At 40.7% G+C, this 23,417-nt stretch overlaps 1 protein-coding gene across 1 annotated transcript in view; it reads right to left on the bottom strand.

Moving 5' to 3' along the window:
• LOC106570917 (WD repeat and FYVE domain-containing protein 3) overlaps positions 1–23,417 on the bottom strand; it is a 292,588-nt gene that overhangs the window by 72,911 nt on the left and 196,260 nt on the right. The window contains exons 23-32 of the mRNA XM_082961602.1: positions 22,026–22,120; positions 16,909–17,029; positions 16,311–16,448; positions 15,345–15,424; positions 14,005–14,201; positions 4,828–4,962; positions 3,957–4,024; positions 3,580–3,691; positions 1,593–1,826; positions 923–1,022 (exon numbers count right to left, since the gene is read on the bottom strand). Coding sequence (XP_082817728.1) covers positions 923–1,022; positions 1,593–1,826; positions 3,580–3,691; positions 3,957–4,024; positions 4,828–4,962; positions 14,005–14,201; positions 15,345–15,424; positions 16,311–16,448; positions 16,909–17,029; positions 22,026–22,120 — 1,280 coding nt within the window. The remainder of the gene's footprint in view (positions 1–922; positions 1,023–1,592; positions 1,827–3,579; positions 3,692–3,956; positions 4,025–4,827; positions 4,963–14,004; positions 14,202–15,344; positions 15,425–16,310; positions 16,449–16,908; positions 17,030–22,025; positions 22,121–23,417) is intronic.

The raw sequence follows: 23,417 nt of genomic DNA on the forward strand, positions 1-23,417 counted from the left end.
TGTGTATCTAGGAGGACGTCAACAACCAGTAGGTGTGTGTGTGTGTGTGTGTGTGTGTGTGTGTGTGTGTGTGTGTGTGTGTGTGTGTGTGTGTGTGTGTGTGTGTGTGTGTGTGTGTGTGTCTTCTTCTTCTGCTGGTTTTATGGCGGAGTGTAAACAGGATGGTGAATTACCGCCACCTGCTGGATATTATAGACTGGTTAGAATAGTATATTATAGACTGGAGACTACAAGTGGTTAGAATAGTATATTATAGACTGGAGACTACAGGTGGTTAGAATAGTATATTATAGACTGGAGACTACAGGTGGTTAGAATAGTATATTATAGACTGGAGACTACAGGTGGTTAGAATAGTATATTATAGACTGGAGACTACTGGTGGTTAGAATAGTATATTATAGACTGGAGACTACTGGTGGTTAGAATATTATATTATAGACTGGAGACTACAGGTGGTTAGAATAGTATATTATAGACTGGAGACTACAGGTGGTTAGAATAGTATATTATAGACTGGAGACTACAGGTGGTTAGAATATTATATTATAGACTGGAGACTACAGGTGGTTAGAATAGTATATTATAGACTGGAGACTACAGGTGGTTAGATAGGTATTCAAGCTTTGAGGATGTCTTCATCAGGCTGTTGGAGCTGGAGGCGGCTCTGGAGATCTCCAGCCTTTTCCCATTGGCTGATTATTGTGTTCTGTAGGGTTCTTCTCTGATTGGCTGATTATTGTGTTCTGTAGGGTTCTTCTCTGATTGGCTGGTTATTGTGTTCTGTAGGGTTTATCTCTGATTCGTAGAGCAGTGTGTGGTGTGGTGCGGTGTAGTGTAGTGTGGTGTGGTGCGGTATAGTGCGGTGTGGTGTAGTGCGGTGCGGTGCAGTGCGGTGCGGTGCGGTGTAGTGCGGAAGTACCCAGGAGGACATCAGCAGCCAGTAGGTGTTCCATGACAGAGTCCAGGATGTAGGACTGGAATTCTTTCTGCTGTGTCCTGGTGGAGCGCTCTGGGGACGCCTGGGGAGACAATTCTACGTTAAAGCGCCAATCAACAGTTGAAACAATAACAAAGCGTTTTTCCGCCCTGTTTAAGTAAAAAGCTGAGGGACGGGGCTGGAGAAATCTAAGGACTGACCAACATGATAGTTGTAACCATGTTATGAGGCTATACAGTGTTTCTCTACATTTACAATGTTTAGAAACATTGGAGAAAAACAAGGTTATATTCTCATTGGGTTCTCATGGAGTGTAACAGTTGAACTAAACTCATGAAGCATTTAAGTTATATTCTTCAAGAATCAACAAGTACATATCAATCATTTATAATCGCAAAAATGTATGTATCAACTTCAAATTGCCACTTTCCTGATACAATAGCTAGATTAAGGGTTGCAAAAATCTAGAAACTTAAAACAAAATTCCCCCGTTACCTAGAAATTCCTTTGGAGCGTTCCCGGATTTTTGCAACCCTAGCTAGATTATCAACTAATAGCAATTAAATCCCTCCGGTTGCTGTCAGGACAGCACTTTGTGACAACAGCTGATGTAAAAAGGGCTTCATAAATACATTTGATTGATTTGTCTCACCTCTAACAGTAGGTCTATGGTGGACGTCTGTTTGCTGGACGGAGTCAGACACAGGTTGTCCATGATCAGCACCTTCATGAAGTCAAACACGTACTTCTTGGCCGGATGATTGGTCAGGTAGGTCTTAGAACCCACGTTGCAGTATTCCGATTGGCTACGGTTCATACCCGTGTCGGCGGTGAAGGCCTTGAATTCTTCCGTTGGTGACCCCGCTTCATCATCCAGGTCACTCACCTGAGAGAGAGAAGAGAGGGAGGGAGGGAGAGAGGGGAGGGAGAGAGGAGAGGGAGGGAGGGAGAGAGGGGAGGGAGAGAGGGGAGGGAGGGAGGGAGGGAGAGAGGGAGAGAGGGGAGGGAGAGAGGAGAGGGAGGGAGGGAGAGAGGGGGAAGGGGAGAGGAGAGGGAGGGAAGGAAGGAGAGAGGGAAGGAGAGAGGGGAGGGAGGGAGGGAGAGAGGGGAGGGAGAGAAGGAGAGGGGGAGGGAGAGAAGGAGGGAGAGAGGGGAGGATTAGATGGAGCTCAGAACACACACACAGCTACTGTAGAAAACACACACACACACACACACACAGCTACTGTAGAAAACACACACACACACACACACACACACACACACACACAGCTACTGTAGAAAACACACACACACACACACAGCTACTGTAGAAAACACACACACACACACAGCTACTGTAGAAAACACACACACACACACACACACACACACACACACACACACACACACACACACACACACACACACACACAGCTACTGTAGAAAACACACACAGCTACTGTAGAAAACACACACAGCTACTGTAGAAAACACACACACACACACACAGCTACTGTAGAAAACACACACACACACACACACAGCTACTGTAGAAAACACACACACACAACTACTGTAGAAAACACACACACACACACACACACACACACACACACACACACACACCACACACACACACACACAGCTACTGTAGAAAACACACACACACACAGCTACTGTAGAAAACACACACACAAACACACACACAGCTACTGTAGAAAACACACACACACACACACACACACAGCTACTGTAGAAAACACACACACACACACACACACACACACAGCTACTGTAGAAAACACACACACACACACACAGCTACTGTAGAAAACACACACACACACACACACACACACACACACACATCTACTGTAGAAAACACACACAGCTACTGTAGAAAACACACACACACACAGCTACTGTAGAAAACACACACCACACACACACACACACACACACACACACACACACACACACACACACACACACACACACACACACACACACACAGAGCTACTGTAGAAAACACACACACACACACAGCTACTGTAGAAAACACACACACACACACACACACACAGCTACTGTAGAAAACACACACACACACACACACAGCTACTGTAGAAAACACACACACACACACAGCTACTGTAGAAAACACACACACACACACAGCTACTGTAGAAAACACACACACACACACACACACAGCTACTGTAGAAAACACACACACACACACACACACAAGCTACTGTAGAAAACACACACACACACACACACAGCTACTGTAGAAAACACACACACACACACACACAGCTACTGTAGAAAACACACACACACACACACACCACACACACACACACACACACACACACACACACACACACAGCTACTGTAGGAAAACACACACACACACACACACAGCTACTGTAGAAAACACACACACACACACACACACACAGCTACTGTAGAAAACACACACACACACACAGCTACTGTAGAAAACACACACACACAGCTACTGTAGAAAACACACACACACACACACACACACACACACACACACACACAGCTACTGTAGAAAACACACACACACACACCTACTGTAGAAAACACACACACAGAAATAAACATTCTACAGTTGAGCCTCTCACCATCTCAGAGTAGGGCCTGATGTTGAAGGGGAAGACTGAGGCAGCCAGGACACACAGGAACTCTGGGCTGTGCCACATTGGGGCCAGGTCCGGGACGTTGTGATACAGGTACCTGTAATAATAATCACTCATTAGTGATATACAGATATATGTAGAATATAGTCAAAATAAAGAAAAACCCTTGAATGAGTAGGTGTGTCCAAACTTTTGACTGGTACTCTGTGTGTGTGTGTGTGTGTGTGTGTGTGTGTGTGTGTGTGTGTGTGTGTGTGTGTGTGTATATATATAAATAAAATATACATTATTACTATTATTTATGATATCGATTATTTTAAATATGATTATTATTTGTATTATTATATTTGTGATACAGGTACCTGAAGAACTGCATCAGAGTCACTGGGTACTCCCGCAGCCACGAACCCTCTTCCTCAGACTGCCACGGCTAAGAGGACAAAGAAAAGCGTCATTTGGTGGTAGAAGAAGATCCAGCAGCTATATGAAGCTGACATTTGGTGACAGCAAGCTAGGTATACTAAACCATGGATGGATTGCTGTCTCTCCTTAAGACAGCTAACAGGATAAGGAAACCAACAGGTTATTTTGGGTGAACTATCCCGTATCTTTCTCTGTCCATAGAAAGAACGTCATCTGGTGGGAGAAGTGAATCTAGTAGCTCGTCTACATGGAAAAGGACTGGGTTGTCCTCCTTTCTCTCTCCTCCTCTTTCCCTCTCCTCCCGCCACTCCTCTATCCTTCCCTCGCTCTTTCTCCCCTCTCATCTCCTCTATCCTTCCCTCGCTCTTTCTCCCCTCTCCTCCCTCCACTCCTCTATCCTTCCCTCGCTCTTTCTCCTCCCTCATCTCCTCTATCCTTCCCTCGCTCTTTCTCCTCCCTCCTCATCTCCTCTATCCTTCCCTCGCTCTTTCTCCCCTCTCCTCCCTCATCTCCTCTATCCTTCCCTCGCACTTTCTCCCCTCTCCTCCCTCATCTCCTCTATCCTTCCCTCGCTCTTTCTCCCCTCTCCTTTCCCTCCTCTATCCTTCCCTCGCTCTTTCTCCCCTCTCCTCCCTCATCTCCTCTATCCTCCCCTCTCCTCATCTCCTTTATCCTTCCCTCGCTCTTTCTCCCCTCTCCTCCCTCCTCTCCTCATCTCCTTTATCCTTCCCTCGCTCTTTCTCCCCTCTCCTCCCTCCACTCCTCTATCCTTCCCTCGCTCTTTCTCCCCTGTCCTCCTGCTCCTCTCACCAGGTTGAGCATGCTCCTCAGCATCCCCAGTAACAGGAAGCCAGCCTCGGTGCAGACAGTGTGGAGGGATCCTACTATGGTGCCGCTGGAAGCAGGGACCCCGAAGATGAAGGTCCAGATGGAGTCCAGGTCAAACTAACACAGAACACAGAGGCTGGGGTAACACTCAGCAGGGTTACACATTTATGCTGTCCTCTTATCCGGGACAAGTAAAAAAAAATTAAAAATAAAAATTGTCGGACAAGAAGAATATAAATTAAAGTCGTTTTTTTTAATCACAAATATCACAATATCAAACAATTACTCCAATCAGAATTGGATCAGGAAGGCCAAATTTGATAATATTCCAATCTATTTTTCATGTACATAAATAAAAAAGCCTACATGTCAAAGTGTATGTGCTATGTCTATTGGCTAAAGCCTCATGTCCAACCCAAACAGATGTTGACATGAGGGAGGAGCCAGAAAATGTAGCCAAACTTGAATGAAACATTTAACTACGTCAATATAGGCTAAACGCCAGTCATGTTTGACAAATATAATGAAGGGTAATTAACATTAACGTCTAAAGGCTTGATTCTGTCCACATCCTCGAGGCTTGAGTTGTTCAGATCAAATGATCACATGACCGGAGAGTGACGGACAGTGCCTGTTGTTGTACACCCCACCCACCTTGAATCTGAGAGGAGGTGTTGAGCATTTTGAAACTTTTTAACCGTTTAACATAACTGATTAAAACATGGACGTTGTATATATTTGTATGAAGCATGTCTTAACTTGTTTCAAAGTAGCCTAGCCAACCCTAGCCTAGCCAACCCTAGCCTAGACAACCCTAGCCTAGACAACCCTAGCCAAAATACGACCACAGAAATGTTGAGGGAATTAATTTATATACACTTAATATGCCATTGGGTTTCAAATCAATATTATTTTATTGTCCAGCAGCCAAAAGCATAATCCCAGTCATATTAGCAACCCATGCTAATTGATAATAATCCTAGTCATATTAGCATCCCATGCTAGTTGATGATAATCCCTGTCATATTAGTAACCCATGCTAATTGATAATAATCCCAGTCATATTAGTAACCCATGCTAGTTGTTGCATCTTTAGATCTCCTCTCTTTCTTAATTTTGAACGGATATTTTAATCTCGGCCACATGAAATCGCTCACCCGTGCAGTTCACTTTGAGGACTGTGTTTTCCCGCTAATGGCGTTTTGGAACATTTGCGTGTAGCCTACAGCATTGTTGAGCTGATAATATGAAGAAATAAAACCTCATCACTTAAAAAAAAAATTCAGCTAAATGGTCTATATTTTAAGCTAATCTGTTGCATCAGCCTAACTGCTTTATTTGTATTTATTTTTTTACATTGGGAGGGGGGGGGGGTAATCAAATGTTTGATTTTTTGTGAGGTATACAAAACAGATACACATGGACAGAGAAACAAGTGACCAAACAAGACAAACTGTTCCCATCCTACCCACCAAACACAGGACTTCCCCAACCAAAAGTTAGAGTAGTGGTTCACAATAGCAGTCTTTTTACAGAGTCATACGTTGATGAAAGAGCAAATATGTTTCTTTCACTCTCCCCATGCATACAGTTGAAGTCGGAAGTTTACATACACTTAGGTTGGAGTCATTAAAACTCGTTTTTCAACCACTCTACATATCTCTTGTTAACAAACTATAGTTTTGGCAAGTCGGTTTGGACATCTACTTTGTGCATGACACAAATAATTTTTCCAACAATTATTTACAGACAGATTATTTCACTTATAATTCACTGTATCACAATTCCAGTGGGTCAAAAGTTTACATACACTAAGTTGACTGTGCCGTTAAACAGCTTGGAAAATTCCAGAAAATTATGTCATGGCTTTAGAAGCTTCTGATAGGCTAATTGACATCATTTGAGTCAATTGGAGGTGTACCTGTGGATGTATTTCAAGGCCTACCTTCAAACTCAGTGCTTCTTCGCTTGACATCATGGGAAAATCAAAAGAAAATCAGCCAAGACCTCAGAAAAAAAGGGAAAAGGGGGAGGCTTGCAAGTCGAAGAACACCATCCCAACCGTGAAGCACGGGGGTGGCAGCATCATGTTGTGGGGGTGCTTTGCTGCAGGAGGGACTGGTGCACTTCACAAAATAGATGGCATCATGAGGGAGGAAAATTATGTATATATATATATATATATCGAAGCAACATCTCAAGACATCAGTCAGGAAGTTAAAGCTTGGTCGCAAATGGGTCTTCCAAATGGACAATGACCCCAAGCATACTTCCAAAGTTGTGGCAAAATGGCTTAATGACAACAAAGTCAAGATATTGGAGTGCCCATCACAAAGCCCTGACCTCAATCCTATAGAAAATCTGTGGGCAGAACTGAAAAAGCGTGTGCGAGCAAGGAGGCCTACAAACCTGACTCAGTTACAGCAGCTCTGTCAGGAGGAATGGGCCAAAATTCACCCAACTTATTCTGGGATGCTTGTGGAAGGCTACGCGAAACATTTGACCGAAGTTAAACAATTTAAAGGCAATGCTACCAAATACTAATTGAGTGTACGTAAACTTCTGACCCACTGGGAATGTGATGAAAGAAATAAAATCTGAAATAAATCATTCTCTCTACTATTATTCTGGCATTTTACATTCTTAAAATAAAGTGGTGGGTCTAACTGACCTAAAACAGGGAATTTTTACTAGGATTAAATGTCAGGAATTGTGAAAAACTGAGTTTAAATGTATCTGGCTAAGGTGTATGTAAACTTCCGACTACAACTGTACAACATGCTACAGATTTTTCCATGTTTCTAAAGTCCATGAATGATAGCAGTTACTGCTGTCTGTTTAAAGAAATGAGGAGCCTGCCAACGTAAGGCTATCGTCTTCTTGATTGCTGTTAATCCAGCCAGACAAATACATCGTTGTTTGACAGATAGGTCTAAAGTGGTGTCATCATTTAACTATTAAAAAATAGATGGTGAACATGGTACATTTCTACCGATTATGTCAAAGACAGGATGAAACAACTCCAGAAATGTAAAACCCCGGGGCACTCCTAAACCATTTGAAACAATGTACCTGGAGTCCCCCTGAAGGCACAGTGAGGACTAGTTTTCATCTTAAATAGTTTACGTGGTGTGCAGTAAGTTGTATGGGCTAAATTGTAATGTATCATTTGATGGTTGAGATTTCTTGATGAAATTGATATGTTGGACCAAACTCTGGTCGAATTGGTGAAAGTATCACACACAGACAGGTCTTTCTTCCACGAGGGATTTTAAGCAACATAGAATGTAATTTAGAGACATGTCCATGTGTACTACTATTGGACAATTCTTACCCCTAGGTTACTCCATATGCACGCAAACCAGAACAGAGTTCCAAGTCAGATAAGGTCTTGGAACTGCACAGAGATAGTGGTGTCTGAGATAGTAGGAATCCCTCTTTCAGATCTGAGATAGTAGGAATCTCTCTTTCAGATCTGAGATAGTAGGAATCCCTTTTTCAGATCTGCGATAGTAGGAATCCCTCTTTCAGACCACTGATGAAAAGAGAGTACAAACACCAAGGTGGACAGCGTGGTTGTGAACTAAAGGAAGGTGAGGATGGTGAGATAGTTTTTTGGTTTGTTTACCAACCAGGCATCAGACTGAGATAAGTTGTGAGGTGATAGAGCCAAATTAGAGTTTGCAGTGTTTGAGTGTGATACCAATTATGTCTTGGGAGTCTGTGAGGGGGAACTCGTTTCTCCTCCAGGGGGCGCCATGGATTATGTCTTGGAGTCTGTGAGGGGAACTCGTTTTTCCTCCAGGACACAGCTGTTTCAGTATTTAACCAAGAGGAAAACCCAAAAATAGATTTGAAGTGTAGAAAATGTAATACAAGGGCGTTTCCTCTTTAGCAAGTAAAGAACGTAGCCTGGTGGTGAAAGAGGCTTCATGGAACTATAAAAGTTGATTCTTGGCAATATATTCATTTTAATTATTGAGACTGGAGCCTGGAAAAAGTTGAGGATTTTCTCCCATCTTTCCACATCAGAGTCTATGCTTCTTAAGATGGGTTTGAACTTGTTTTTTGACTATGGATTGCAAAGGATAGATTTATATTCCCAGGCAGCAGAAATTGTGTACTCTAGGGATGTTTAGGGGCGGCTCGTTCTGGGACAATAGAGCAGATTTTGTCCAGTTGATTTTATATCCAGATATACAGCTGTAGTTCTAAAAAAAAATGCTGAGGTTAGGTAACGACTCAGGTGCATTGCCCACGTAGAGCAGTACATCATCTGAAACAGGGATATGTGGTGGTCGGTGCCAAGTACAGTAATGGGCTCATTTATTTATTTTAATTTCACCTTTATTTAACGAGGCAAGCTCATGATGTTGTGATTGGCAGACAGCTTGAGCAGGAGGTTACAGGGAGACCAACAAGCATTAGACTGCCTATGGTAAATTGGCATGAGCATATTTTGCCAGGTTGTACCATGGCAAAAGGATTGACATAAAGGACTTTAAAATCAGGGATATGAATTGTTCCCCAATTCCCATACGCCGTAGAACAAGCCATAAATATTGCCACTCTAAGCGGTCAATGGCTTTTTCTACGTCCAATGGCAATATGGCTGACGGTGAGTCAGTATTCATGGGCCCATCAGTAATATGAAGCAGACAGCGGATGTTATCCGTTGCAAGTCTGGTTTCGATAAAACCAGTCTGGTCTTGTGTTACTAATAAGTAACAGAATGTTGAAGAAGATGGGGGAGAATCTTTGCAAACGAATTTGAAATCAGTGTTCAAAATCGATAATGGGGTCGATAATTCACACATTCTGGTCCTTATCTTTTTTTTCAATATTAAATCAGTTTTCACGTCTCTATTGAATCATGTCTAGAAGCAGTTGACCTAAAAATTGTCCAGAAGGATAGAAAGAACTCTGGAGGTTCCAACAAACCCCAGGGATTTCCCGGTGTTCATTGTTTGATTGATTACTTTAGTTCCATCAGAGTGATAGGGGGCCTCATTGCAGGTCGGCAGAGATCTCAGATCTATACAAATGACCATCGAAATCCCAGAGTTTTGAATTGATTAATACCGGGTCAGATCGTTCCATCCATTGATTTAATGGAAGTTGTATTTGAAAAGTTTTTGTTGGCATGTAAATTACTGAGCTAATAGATTGGCTTGGATGAGCCCGATGAAAATTATAAAAGGAACGTACTTGTCTCGTCCTGACCATAGTAAGATGTTATTTTCTATGGTAGAGTAGGTCAGGGCGTGACGGGGTGTTTTTCTATGTTTTGTATTTCTATGTTCATGTTCTAGTTTTGTATTTATATGTTGGTTTTGTTTGGGATGATCTCCAATTAGAGGCAGCTGGTCCTCGTTGTCTCTAATTGGAGATCATACTTAAGTAGGGTTTTTTTCTCCACCTGGGTTGGTGGGAGATTGTCTTTGAGTAGTGTATGTTTCACCTCTGCGTCACGTTTTTTTGGGGGGTTATTCAAGTTTATGTATATGTATTGCACAGTTTCACAGTATAAATAAAATGTGGAACGACACACACGCTGCACTTTAGTCCGCTCCTCCTTACGACAGCCGTGACAGTGCTTTGTGAATGAGAGTTTCTGCTCGGTGTCTACATGATAAATACATTTATTTTCTGATAATCTGCCGATCAAGAATAGCTTGTGGAGAGACATTTCAAGTTGTCATAATTGGTCTTCTAATTCTGTAATGTTTTGTTGGTTGATTGGTTTAAATTGGATGACAACGAGGTAGAGTATGACCTAATAAAGCCTTTGACCATGTCCCACAGTCCTCCAGGATCATCAACAGTGTTACCACAGTCCTCCAGGATCATCAACAGTGTTACCACAGTCCTCCATCAACACAACGCCATAGATAACGGGAAATTGGCATGCTGACTCCAGAAATATCTACCAGAGCAGTTGCCAGAGAATGTAATGTTAATTTCTCTATCATTATCCGCCTCCAACATCATTTTAGACAATTTGGCAGTACGTCCAACAGGCCTCACAACCGCAGACCACGTCGAACCACACAAGCCCAGGACCTCCGCATCTGGCTTAATCACCTGAGGGATGGTCTGAGACGAACCACCCGGACAGCTGATGAAACTGTGGGTTTGCACAACTGAAGAATTTCGGCAAAAACTGTCACAAACCTTCTCAGAGAAGCTCATCTGCGTGCTAATGCTCACCTTCGATGGCCACTGGCATGCTGGAGAAGTGTGCTCCGGGCAGATGGCAGACAGCGTTGTACGGCGTTGTGTGGGCGAGCGGCTTGCTGATATCAATGTTGTGAACAATGTGCACCATGGTGGCGGTGGGGTTATGGTATGGACAGGCATAAGCTACGCACAACGAACACAATTGCATTTTATCGATGGAGATACCGTGACGAAATCCTGAGGGCCATTCTTGTGCCATTCATCCGCCGCCATCACCTCATGTTTCAGCATGATAATGCACTGCCTCGTGTTGTAAGTATCTGTACACAATTCCTGGATGCTGAAAATGTCCCAGTTCTTCCATGGTCTGTATACTCACCAGACATGTCACCCATTGAGCATGTTTGGGATGCTCTGGATCATGTGAAATCCATACATTAGGGTCAAATGAATTTATTAGACCAGATAAAATGCTATTTTACAGTAAACAAATTGGACATTCAACAAGCACAGCACTTACACAAATGACTGATGATTGGCTGAGAGAAACTGATGCTAAAAATATTGTGTGGGCTGTTTTGTTAGACTTCAGTGTGGCTTTTGAAATTATCAATCATAGTCTGCTGCTGGAAAAATGTATGTGTTATGGCTTTACACCCCCTGCTATAATGTGGATAAAGAGTTATCTGCCTAACAGAACACAGAGGGTGTTATTTAACCTGTTAGGGCTAGGGGGCAGCATTTGCACGTCTGGATAAAAAAAATGTACCCGATTTAATCTGGTTACTAATCCTACCCAGTAACTAGAATATGCATATACTTATTATATATGGATAGAAAACACTCTAAAGTTTCTAAAACTGTTTGAATGGTGTCTGTGAGTATAACAGAACTCATTTGGCAGGCAAAACCCTGAGACATTTTCTGACAGGAAGTGGATACCTGATGTGTTGTATTGACTTTAAACCTATCCCATTGAAAAACACAGGGGCTTAGGAATATTTTGGCACTTCCTATTGCTTCCACTAGATGTCACCAGCCTTTACAAAGTGTTTTGAGTCTTCTGGAGGGAGATCTGACCGAACAAGAGCCATGGAACGATGATGTCCCATTAGACACCTGGCGCGCGAGTTCATGTTGGGTACCCTCGTTCCAATACGTTATAAAAGAGTATGCATTCGTCCACCTTGAATATTATTCATGTTCTGGTTAAAAAAGGCCCTAATGATTTATGCTATACAACGTTTGACATGTTTGAACGAACGGAAATATATTTTTTCCCCTCGTTCATGACGAGAAGTCCGGCTGGCTTACATCATGTGCTAACAAGACGGAGATTTTTGGACATAAATGATGAGCTTTTTTGAACAAAACTACATTCGTTATGGACCTGTGATACCTGGAAGTGACATCTGATGAAGAGAATCAAAGGTAATGGATTATTTACATAGTATTTTCGATTTTAGATCTCCCCAACATGACGTCTAGTCTGTATCGCAACGCGTATTTTTCTGGGCGCAGTGCTCAGATTATTGCAAAGTGTGATTTCCCAGTAAGGTTATTTTTAAATCTGGCAAGTTGATTGCGTTCAAGAGATGTAAATCTATAATTCTTTAAATGACAATATAATATTTTACCAATGTTTTCTAATTTTAATTATTTAATTTGTGACGCTGACTTGACTGCCGGTTATTGGAGGGAAACGATTTCCTCAACATCAATGCCATAGTAAAACGCTGTTTTTGGATATAAATATGAACTTGATAGAACTAAAAATGCATGCATTGTCTAACATAATGTCCTAGGAGTGTCATCTGATGGAGATTGTAAAAGGTTAGTGCATCATTTTAGCTGGTTTTATGGTTTTGGTGACCCTGTCTTTGACTTGACAAAACATTACACACAACTCTTGTAAATGTACTGTCCTAACATACTCTAAATTTATGCTTTCGCCGTAAAACCTTTTTGAAATCGTAAAACGTGGTTAGATTAAGGAGATGTTTATCTTTGAAATGGTGTAAAATAGTTGTATTTTAGAAAAATTTGAATTTTGACATTTATTTGGATTCAAATTTGCCGCTCTTGAAATGCACCTGCTGTTGATGGAGTGCACCACGGGTGGCACGCTAGCGTCCCACCTAGCCCCAAGAGGTTAATGGAAGCCTCTCCAACATAATCCAGGTAGAATCAGGAATTCCCCAGGGCTGCTGTCTGTGGCCCCTTACTTTTTTTAACCCTTACTAATGACCTCCCACTGGCTTTAAGTAAAGCCAGAGTGTCTATATATGCGGATGACTCAACACTATACACGTCAGCTACTAAAATGACTTCAACACTTAAATATCCACAGTTAGTTTCAGAATGGGTGGCAAGGAATAAGTTAGTCCTAAATATTTCAAAAACTAAAAGCATTGCATTTTGGACAAATCATTCACTAAACCCTAAACCTCAACTATATCTTGTCATAAATAATGTTGAAATTGAGCAAGTTGAGGTGACTGCTTGGAGTAACCCTGGATTGTAAACTGTCATGGTCAAAACATATTGATACAACAGTAGCTAAGATGGGGAGAAGTCTGTCTATAATAAAGCGATGCTCTGCCTTCTTAACAGCACTATCAACAAGGCAGGTCCTACAGGCCCTAGTTTTGTCACATCTGGACTACTGTTCAGTCGTGTGGTCAGGTGCCACAAAGAGGGGCTTAGAAAAATTGCAATTTGTATGACAGTAAAGATGTTTTAACTAGAGGAAACACTGGCTAGATAGTATGACAGAAATTAGGTTTTATGATAAAATGGTAGATAAGAATGAAAAAGTTTTGTTTACTAACATGGACACAGTAATCTCGAAACAAATCTATGGGAAACACTAGCTAGTACAGTATGGAAAAGAGGCTTTAACTAGAGGAAACACTAGCTAGTACAGTATGGAAAAGAGGTTTTAGTAAGAAGTAATGATAAAAAGTTTTGTGTACTAACATGTACCTGGAGGCTGTCTGGCAGCTCTGTGACGGGTTGTTGCAGGAACAGGGCCATCAGCAGGAAGTAGAGCTCGGGGACGTTGGTGTGTTTCGGCAGCAGCGTCTGCAGAACAGGGAACCCTGGGAAATGGCAGGCGTCTCGGTTGATCTCCCGTAGCGTGGAGCGACCGCCGGCGCTGCGGCCCACGTTGAAGCCTGAGGAGGAGAGAGGAGAGGAAGATGATGTTGTGAAACTGCGAATCAGGGTTGTGATCAGGAAAACTTCAGGGAAGAATGTAATATATTTGGATTTTAGATAGGGGATAGGCAAGTTATTTGAATAGAGGATAAATGTCAGAAAAGCAGGAAGACTCACATCCCTATTCTTAGAATAGACTACAACTAGCTAACAGTTAGCACACATCAATGGCGGTTTCCTCACTACGCCTGTACTTTTCCCTTTCTATGCAAGCTGGGTCCAAGCACATGTGGGTATGCTCACATTCTATGCCTGTACTTTGTTGCAGAGCAGACGGAATATTGAAGTGCACTATGGGATATTAAAGTATTCTATTCTATTCAGAGTTTTACCTTTAGTTATACAGGTTAGTTTCATTGAGATAAAATCTCTTTTGGAAGAGAGACCTGTTTCAAGATAGACATTATAAACAAACAAGAAGCATCAAAAGCCATCCTCATCAAAGGGTAATGACGGACGGGAAAGGGGCTGAGAGGGGCAGCATGTCACATTCTATATGTCCCATTCTATATCCTGCACAGTAAACCGTTCTATTCTATTATGGTACATTCTATATACTGCACAGTAAACCGTTCTATTATATTATGTCACATTCTATATCTATATTATATTATGGTACATTCTATATCCTGCACAGTAAACAGTTCTATTATATTATGCTACATTCTATATCCTGCACAGTAAACAGTTATATTATGGTGCATTCTATATCTATATTATATTATGCTACATTCTATATACTGCACATTAAACAGTTCTATTATATTATGGTACATTCTATATCTATATTATATTATGGTACATTCTATATTCTGCACAGTAAACAGTTATATTATATTACATTCTATATCCTGCACAGTAAACAGTTCTATTATATTATATTATGCTACATTCTATATACTGCACATTAAACAGTTCTATTATATTATGGTACATTCTATATCTATATTATATTATGGTACATTCTATATTCTGCACAGTAAACAGTTATATTATATTACATTCTATATTCTGCACAGTAAACAGTTATATTATATTATGTTGGTCTATACATTGACTCACCTACACAAAATCCAACACCCACACGTCACTCTACTCACCCATCACGGTGCCGATCTTGTTGGTGAGGACAGAGTCAGTGTGGTCCAGCCATTCGCCTCCGGTCAGTCCCTCTTTGAACCTGGACAGGTCAAATTAATGTAAAATCATGATATAGATGATCAGGGGAATTCCTGACAATGTGAAATGTAATGTTTTTTTGACAGATCATGTACGTGACAATCATTGTTAATATTCAATCTAAATACAGTACCAGTCAAAAGTTTGGACACACCTACTCATTCAAGGGTTTTTCTTTATTTTGTTACTATTTTCTACATTGTAGAATAATAGTGAAGACATCTTCACTAAGCGTCATCACTAAGCATTTACTTGGGCTGTTAACTCTAATGAACTTATCCTCTGCAGCAGAGGTAACTCTGGGTCTTCCTTTCCTGTGGCGGTCCTCATGAGAGCCAGTTTCATCACAGCGCTTGACGGTTTTTGCGACTGCACTTGAAGAAACTTTCAAAGTTCTTTACATTCTCCGGATAGACTGACCTTCATATCTTAAAGTAATGATGGACTGTTGTTTCTCTTCGCTTATTTGAGCTGTTCTTGCCATAATATGGACTTGGTCTTTTACCAAATAGGGCTATCTTCTGTATACCACCCCTACCTTGTCACAACACAACCGATTGGCTCAAATGCATTAAGAAGGAAAGAAATTACACAAATGACCTTTTAACAAGGCACACCTGTTAATTTAAATGCATTCCAGGTGACTACATCATGAAGCTGGTTGAGAGAATGCCAAGAGTGTGCAAAGCTGTCATCAAGGCAAAATATGTGTTATGTCATAGTTTTGATGTCCTCACAAATATTCTACAATGTAGAAAATAGTACAAATATAGAAAACCCCTTGAATGAGTAGATGTGTCCAAACTTTTGACTGGTACTGTATATATATATATATATATATATATATATATATATATATATATATATATCTTTAAAGGATCAAAGACCTGGTCAGTATGGGCTGGTTACTGAGGAGAACCACTAGGATCCACAGAGCTGCTGTCACACTGCTGGAGTGGAGGTGCTCCTCCATGAACATTAACAACCAGTCAAAGCCCAGGGTACGCACCAACTCCTCACATGCCCTGTAGGGGGGGACAGAGAGTAGTCAGGCTATACACAACACAGTAAAAGACAGTAAAGTATGAAGAGGGGCAGCGTAGAAACACATAAATCGGGTTTACCAGTTGTCTCGCGCCGAACTACGTACGTCAAATCAAAAAGGCAGTCCTTCGATATATATATATATTTTTTTTTGACAAAAATGAAAATGCGTCAGTTTGTCACTTCCACAAGGTTGGAGTAATAACATGTGAAACTAGTGAAGACATCATCTCTAGTCTAGGTGGTGTCTTTACATTTGGAGAATATTAAAACTATGGAAGAATTTTGAACTTCTCTCATTGACTTGTCAAACCCTGGTGTGGTCTGTTTTTGTCTGTTTCGCAAGTTTTCCCGGGATGTTGCACCTCTGGGTTTATAAACTCTGTGACGCGGTTACACACAAGCACGCATACACACACGCGCACACACACTGTGACGTACTGTGCGTTGACGGTGCATTTCTCCTTGGATGTGAAGAGCAGTTTGAGGAGGATGTCCAGCAGTCTGTTCCTCAACAGGATCAGGTTGGCCGACAGAAGACCCCCAAAGTCTTCATCATTACCTGGAACACAATAGAAAACATTACCACTACTATTACTATAATAATATTACTGTACTGAATACTGAGAGGAGACCCCCAATGTCTTCATCATTACCTGGAACACAATAGACAATATTACCACTACTATTACTACAATAATATTACTGTACTGAATACTGAGAGGAGACCCCCAATGTCTTCATCATTACCTGGAACACAATAGAAAACATTACCACTACTATTACTATAATAATATTACTGTACTGAATACTGAGAGGAGACCCCCAATGTCTTCATCATTACCTGGAACACAATAGACAATATTACCACTACTATTACTATAATAATATTACTGTACTGAATACTGAGAGGAGACCCCCAATGTCTTCATCATTACCTGGAACACAATAGACAATATTACCACTACTATTACTACAATAATATTACTGTACTGAATACTGAGAGGAGACCCCCAATGTCTTCATCATTACCTGGAACACAATAGACAATATTACCACTACTATTACTACAATAATATTACTGTACTGAATACTGAGAGGAGACCCCCAATGTCTTCATCACTTGGAACACAAATTAAGTGATTACATTTTATTATTCATGCGATTGAGAATCAACAAAAATGGAACAGAACAGCATAGTTTTGGCATTGTTCAATAATCTCTATGCTAGTTAGTGACAATCATCTCTGAAAATTAGTGACAACAATCTCTATGTAAATTAGTGACACCAATCTCTATGCAAATTAGTGACAATCTTGATGTAAATTAGTGACACTATGCTAGCTAGTGACAATGATATCTCTGCAAATTAGTGACAATAATCTTTGTCGTAGTTAATGACAATCTCTATGTAAATGAGTGACAATAATCTCTATACTAGTTACTGACAATACTCTAAATGAGTGACAATAATCTCTGTACTAGTTAGTGACAAGCATCTCTATACTAGTTAGTGACAATCATCTCTATACTAATTAGTGACAATCATCTCTATACTAGTTAGTGACAAGCATCTCTATACTAGTTAGTGACAATCATCTCTATACTAATTAGTGACAATCATCTCTATACTAGTTAGTGACAAGCATCTCTATACTAGTTAGTGACAATCATCTCTATACTAGTTAGTGACAATAATCTATGCCAGTTAGTGACAAGCATCTCTATACTAATTAGTGACAAGCATCTCTATACTAATTAGTGACAATCATCTCTATACTAGTTAGTGACAAGCATCTCTATACTAGTTAGTGACAATCATCTCTATACTAATTAGTGACAATCATCTCTATACTAGTTAGTGACAAGCATCTCTATACTAGTTAGTGACAAGCATCTCTATACTAGTTAGTGACAATCATCTCTATACTAATTAGTGACAATCATCTCTATACTAGTTAGTGACAAGCATCTCTATACTAGTTAGTGACAATCATCTCTATACTAATTAGTGACAAGCATCTCTATACTAGTTAGTGACAAGCATCTCTATACTAGTTAGTGACAATCATCTCTATACTAATTAGTGACAATCATCTCTATACTAGTTAGTGACAAGCATCTCTATACTAGTTAGTGACAATCATCTCTATAGTAATTAGTGACAATCATCTCTATACTAGTTAGTGACAATCATCTCTATGCTAGTTAGTGACAGCAATCTCAATGCTACTTAGTGACAATCTTGATGTAAATTAGTGACACTATGCTAGCTAGTGACAATGATATCTATGTAAATGAGTGACAATCTATAGACAAGTTAGTAACAATCTCTGCAATTTAGTGACAATAATCTTTGTCGTAGTTAATGACAATCTCTATGTAAATGAGTGACAATAATCTCTACACTAGTTAGTGACAATCCTCTCTATACTAGATAGTGACAATTTCTATGCTAGTTAGTGACAATCATCTCTGGAAATTACTCACAATCTCTATGCTAGTTAGTGACAATAATCTCTACACTAGTTAGTGACAATAATCTCTATACTAGTTAGTGACAACAATCTCTATGTGAATTAGTGACAACAATCTCTATGTAAATTAGTGACAACAATCTCTATGCTACTTAGTGACAATCTTGATGTAAATTAGTGACACTATGCTAGCTAGTGACAATGAGATCTCTGAAAATTAGTGACAATAATCTTTGTCGTAGTTAATGACAATCTCTATGTAAATGAGTGACAATAATCTCTATACTAGTTAGTGACAATACTCTAAATTAGTGACAATAATCTCTGTACTAGTTAGTGACAATCATCTCCATACTAGTTAGTGACAATCATCTCCATACTAATTAGTGACAATCATCTCCATACTAATTAGTGACAATCATCTCTATGCTAGTTAGTGACAATAATCTATGCTAGTTAGTGACAATAATCTATGCTAGTTAGTGACAATAATCTATGCTAGTTAGTGACAATAATCTATGCTAGTTAGTGACAATAATCGCTACGTAAAAAAGTGACAACAATCTCTACACTAGTTAGTGACAATAAACTCTATGCTAGTTAGTGACAGTAATCTCTGTAAATTAGTGACAGCAATCTCTATGTAAATTAGTGACAACAATCTCTATGCTACTTAGTGACAATCTTGATGTAAATTAGTGACACTATGCTAGCTAGTGACAATGATATCTCTGCAAATTAGTGACAATCTATATACAAGTTAGTAACAATCTCTACAATTTAGTGACAATAATCTTTGTCGTAGTTAATGACAATCTCTATGTAAATGAGTGACAATCTCTACACTAGTTAGTGACAATTTCTATGCTAGTTAGTGACAATCATCTCTGTAAATTACTGACAATCTCTATGCTAGTTAGTGACAATAATCTCTGCTAGTTAGTGACAATAATCTCTATGCTAGTTAGTGACAATAATATATACGTACATTTGTGACAATAATCTATGCTAGTTAGTGACAATAATCTCTATGTAAATAAGTGACAACAATCTCTATGCTATTTAGTGACAATAATCTCTACGTAAATTAGTGACAAAAATCTACAGTCGTGGCCAAAGGTTTTGAGAATGACACAAATATACATTCTGAAGAGTAATCAGATGAATTGCAATTAATTGCAAAGTCCCTCTTTGCCATGCAAATTAATTGAATTCCCCAAAAACATTTCCACTGCATTTCAGCCCTGCCACAAAAGGACCAGCTGACATCATGTCAGTGATTCTCTCGTTAACACAGGTGTGAGTGTTGACGAGGACAAGGCTGGAGATCACTCTGTCATGCTGATTGAGTTCGAATAACAGACTGGAAGCTTCAAAAGGAGGGTGGTGCTTGGAATCATTGTTCTTCCTCTGTCAACTATGGTTACCTGCAAGGAAACACGTGCCGTCATCATTGCTTTGCACAAAAAGGGCTTCACAGGCAAGGACATTGCTGCCAGTAAGATTGCACCTAAATTAACCATTTATCGGATCATCAAGAACTTCAAGGAGAGCGGTTCAATTGTTGTGAAGAAGGCTTCAGGGCGCCCAAGAAAGTCCAGCAAGCGCCAGGACCGTCTCCTAAAGTTGATTCAGCTGCAGGATTGGGGCACCACCAGTACAGAGCTTGCTCAGGAATGGCAGCAGGCAGGTGTGAGTGCATCTAAACGCACAGTGAGGCGAAGACTTTTGGAGGATGGCCTGGTGTCAAGAAGGGCAGCAAAGAAGCCACTTCTCTCCAAGAAAAACATCAGGGACAGGCTGATATTCCGCAAAAGGTACAGGGATTGGACTGCTGAGGACTGGGGTAAAGTCATTTTCTCTGATGAATCCCCTTTCCGATTGTTTGGGGCATCCAGACTAAAGCTTGTCCGGAGAAGACAAGGTGAGCGCTACCATCAGTCCTGTGTCATGCCAACAGTAAAGCATCCTGAGACCATTCATGTGTGGGGTTGCTTCTCAGCCAAGGGAGTGGGCTCACTCACAATTTTGCCTAAGAACACAGCCATGAATAAAGAATGGTATCAACACATCCTCCGAGAGCAACTTCTCCCAACCAACAGTTTGGTGACGAACAATGCCTTTTCCAGCATGATGGAGCAACTTGCCATAAGGCAAAAGTGATAACTAAGTGGCTCGGGGAACAAAACATCGATATTTTGGGTCCATGGCCAGGAAACTCCCCAGACCTTAATCCCATTGAGAACTTGTGGTCAATCCTCAAGAGGCGGCTAGACAAACAAAACCCCACATATTCTGACAAATTCCAAGCATTAATTATGCAAGAATGGGCTGCCATCAGTCAGGATGTGGCCCAGAAGTTAATTGACAGCATGCCAGGGCAGATTGCAGAGGTCTTGAAAAAGAAGGGTCAACACTGCAAATATTGACTCTTTGCATCAACTTCATGTAATTGTCAATAAAAGCCTTTCACACTTATGAAATGCTTGTAATTATACTTCCGTATTCCATAGTAACATCTGACAATAATATCTAAAGACACTGAAACAGCAAACTTTGTAGAAATTAATATTTGTGTCATTCTCAAAACTTTTGGCCACAACTGTATATGCTAGTTAGTGACAATAATCTCTATACTAGTTAGTGACAATAATCTCTGAAAATTAGTGACAGTAATCTCTATAGTAGTTAAGGACAATAATCTCTATGTAAATTAGTGACAATAATCTCTATACTAGTTAGTGACAATCATCTCTATACTAGTTAGTGACAATCATCTCTATGCTAGTTAGTGACAATCATCTCTATGCTAGTTAGTGACAATCATCTCTATGCTAGTTAGTGAGAATCATCTCTATGCTAGTTAGTGACAATCATCTCTATGCTAGTTCGTGACAATAATCTCTATGTAAATTAGTGACAATAATTGCTAGGTAAATTAGTAATCTCTATGCTAGTTGGTGACAATATCTATGCTACCTAGTGACAATAATCTCCATGGTAGTTAGTGACAATAATCTCTAAACTTGTGTGTGTGTGAGTGTGTGAGTGTGTGTGTGTGTGTGTGTGTGTGTGTATTACCTCCATCTATCTTCTCCTCGTTGTTGATCTCCATCACTACAAACTTCTCACACACAGCAAAGGTTGGCAGAGTGGATGAGATGAACTGGCCAAACCTATCAAACACACCATAAGACAGACAGAGACACATGAGCTACATGAGTATATACAGTATGTTCTCATGAAGGGATTTGTAGTCAGTTGCGAGGACTGGGGAGACCAGTAGCCCACCAGCAGCAAGTTTAGTTCACACGTTATTCGTTGCCTGGCAATGGACTTCAACCAGCAACCTTCTGACTACTGGTCCACCTCTCTGACGTCTAGGCTTACCGTAGCAGGTCGTATGGGTTGGGGAAAGTGGAGAGTGTGTTATTATCGTATGGGTTGGGGAAAGTGGAGTGTGTGTTATTACCGTAGCAAGTCGTATGGGTTGGGGAAAGTGGAGAGTGTTATTATCGTATGGGTTGGGGAAAGTGGAGAGTGTGTTATTATCGTAGCAGGTCGTATGGGTTGGGGAAAGTGGAGAGAGTGTTATTATCGTATGGGTTGGGGAAAGTGGAGTGTGTGTTATTACCGTAGCAGGTCGTATGGGTTGGGGAAAGTGGAGACTGTGTTATTATCGTAGCAGGTCGTATGGGTTGGGGAAAGTGGAGACTGTGTTATTATCGTATGGGTTGGGGAAAGTGGAGTGTGTGTTATTACCGTAGCAGGTCATATGGGTTGGGGAAAGTGGAGTGTGTGTTATTACCGCAGCAGGTCGTATGGGTTGGGGAAAGTGGAGAGTGTTATTATCGTATGGGTTGGGGAAAGTGGAGAGTGTGTTATTATCGTAGCAGGTCGTATGGGTTGGGGAAAGTGGAGAGTGTGTTATTATCGTAGCAGGTCGTATGGGTTGGGGAAAGTGGAGAGTGTGTTATTATCGTATGGGTTGGGGAAAGTGAAGTGTGTGTTATTACCGTAGCAGGTCATATGGGTTGGGGAAAGTGGAGAGTGTTATTATCGTATGGGTTGGGGAAAGTGGAGTATGTGTTATTATCGTAGCAGGTCGTATGGGTTGGGGAAAGTGGAGAGTGTGTTATTATCGTAGCAGGTCGTATGGGTTGGGGAAAGTGGAGAGTGTGTTATTATCGTAGCAGGTCGTATGGGTTGGGGAAAGTGGAGAGTGTGTTATTATCGTAGCAGGTCGTATGGGTTGGGGAAAGTGGAGAGTGTGTTATTATCATATGGGTTGGGGAAAGTGGAGAGTGTGTTATTACCGTAGCAGGTTGTATGGGTTGGGGAAAGTGGAGAGTGTGTTATTATCGTAGCAGGTCGTATGGGTTGGGGAAAGTGGAGAGTGTGTTATTATCGTATGGGTTGGGGAAAGTGGACAGTGTGTTATTACCGTAGCAGGTCGTATGGGTTGGGGAAAGT

This window comes from Salmo salar, chromosome 15 (genome assembly GCF_965601325.2).
Source record: "Salmo salar chromosome 15, fSalSal1, whole genome shotgun sequence".
Taxonomy (NCBI): domain Eukaryota; kingdom Metazoa; phylum Chordata; class Actinopteri; order Salmoniformes; family Salmonidae; genus Salmo; species Salmo salar.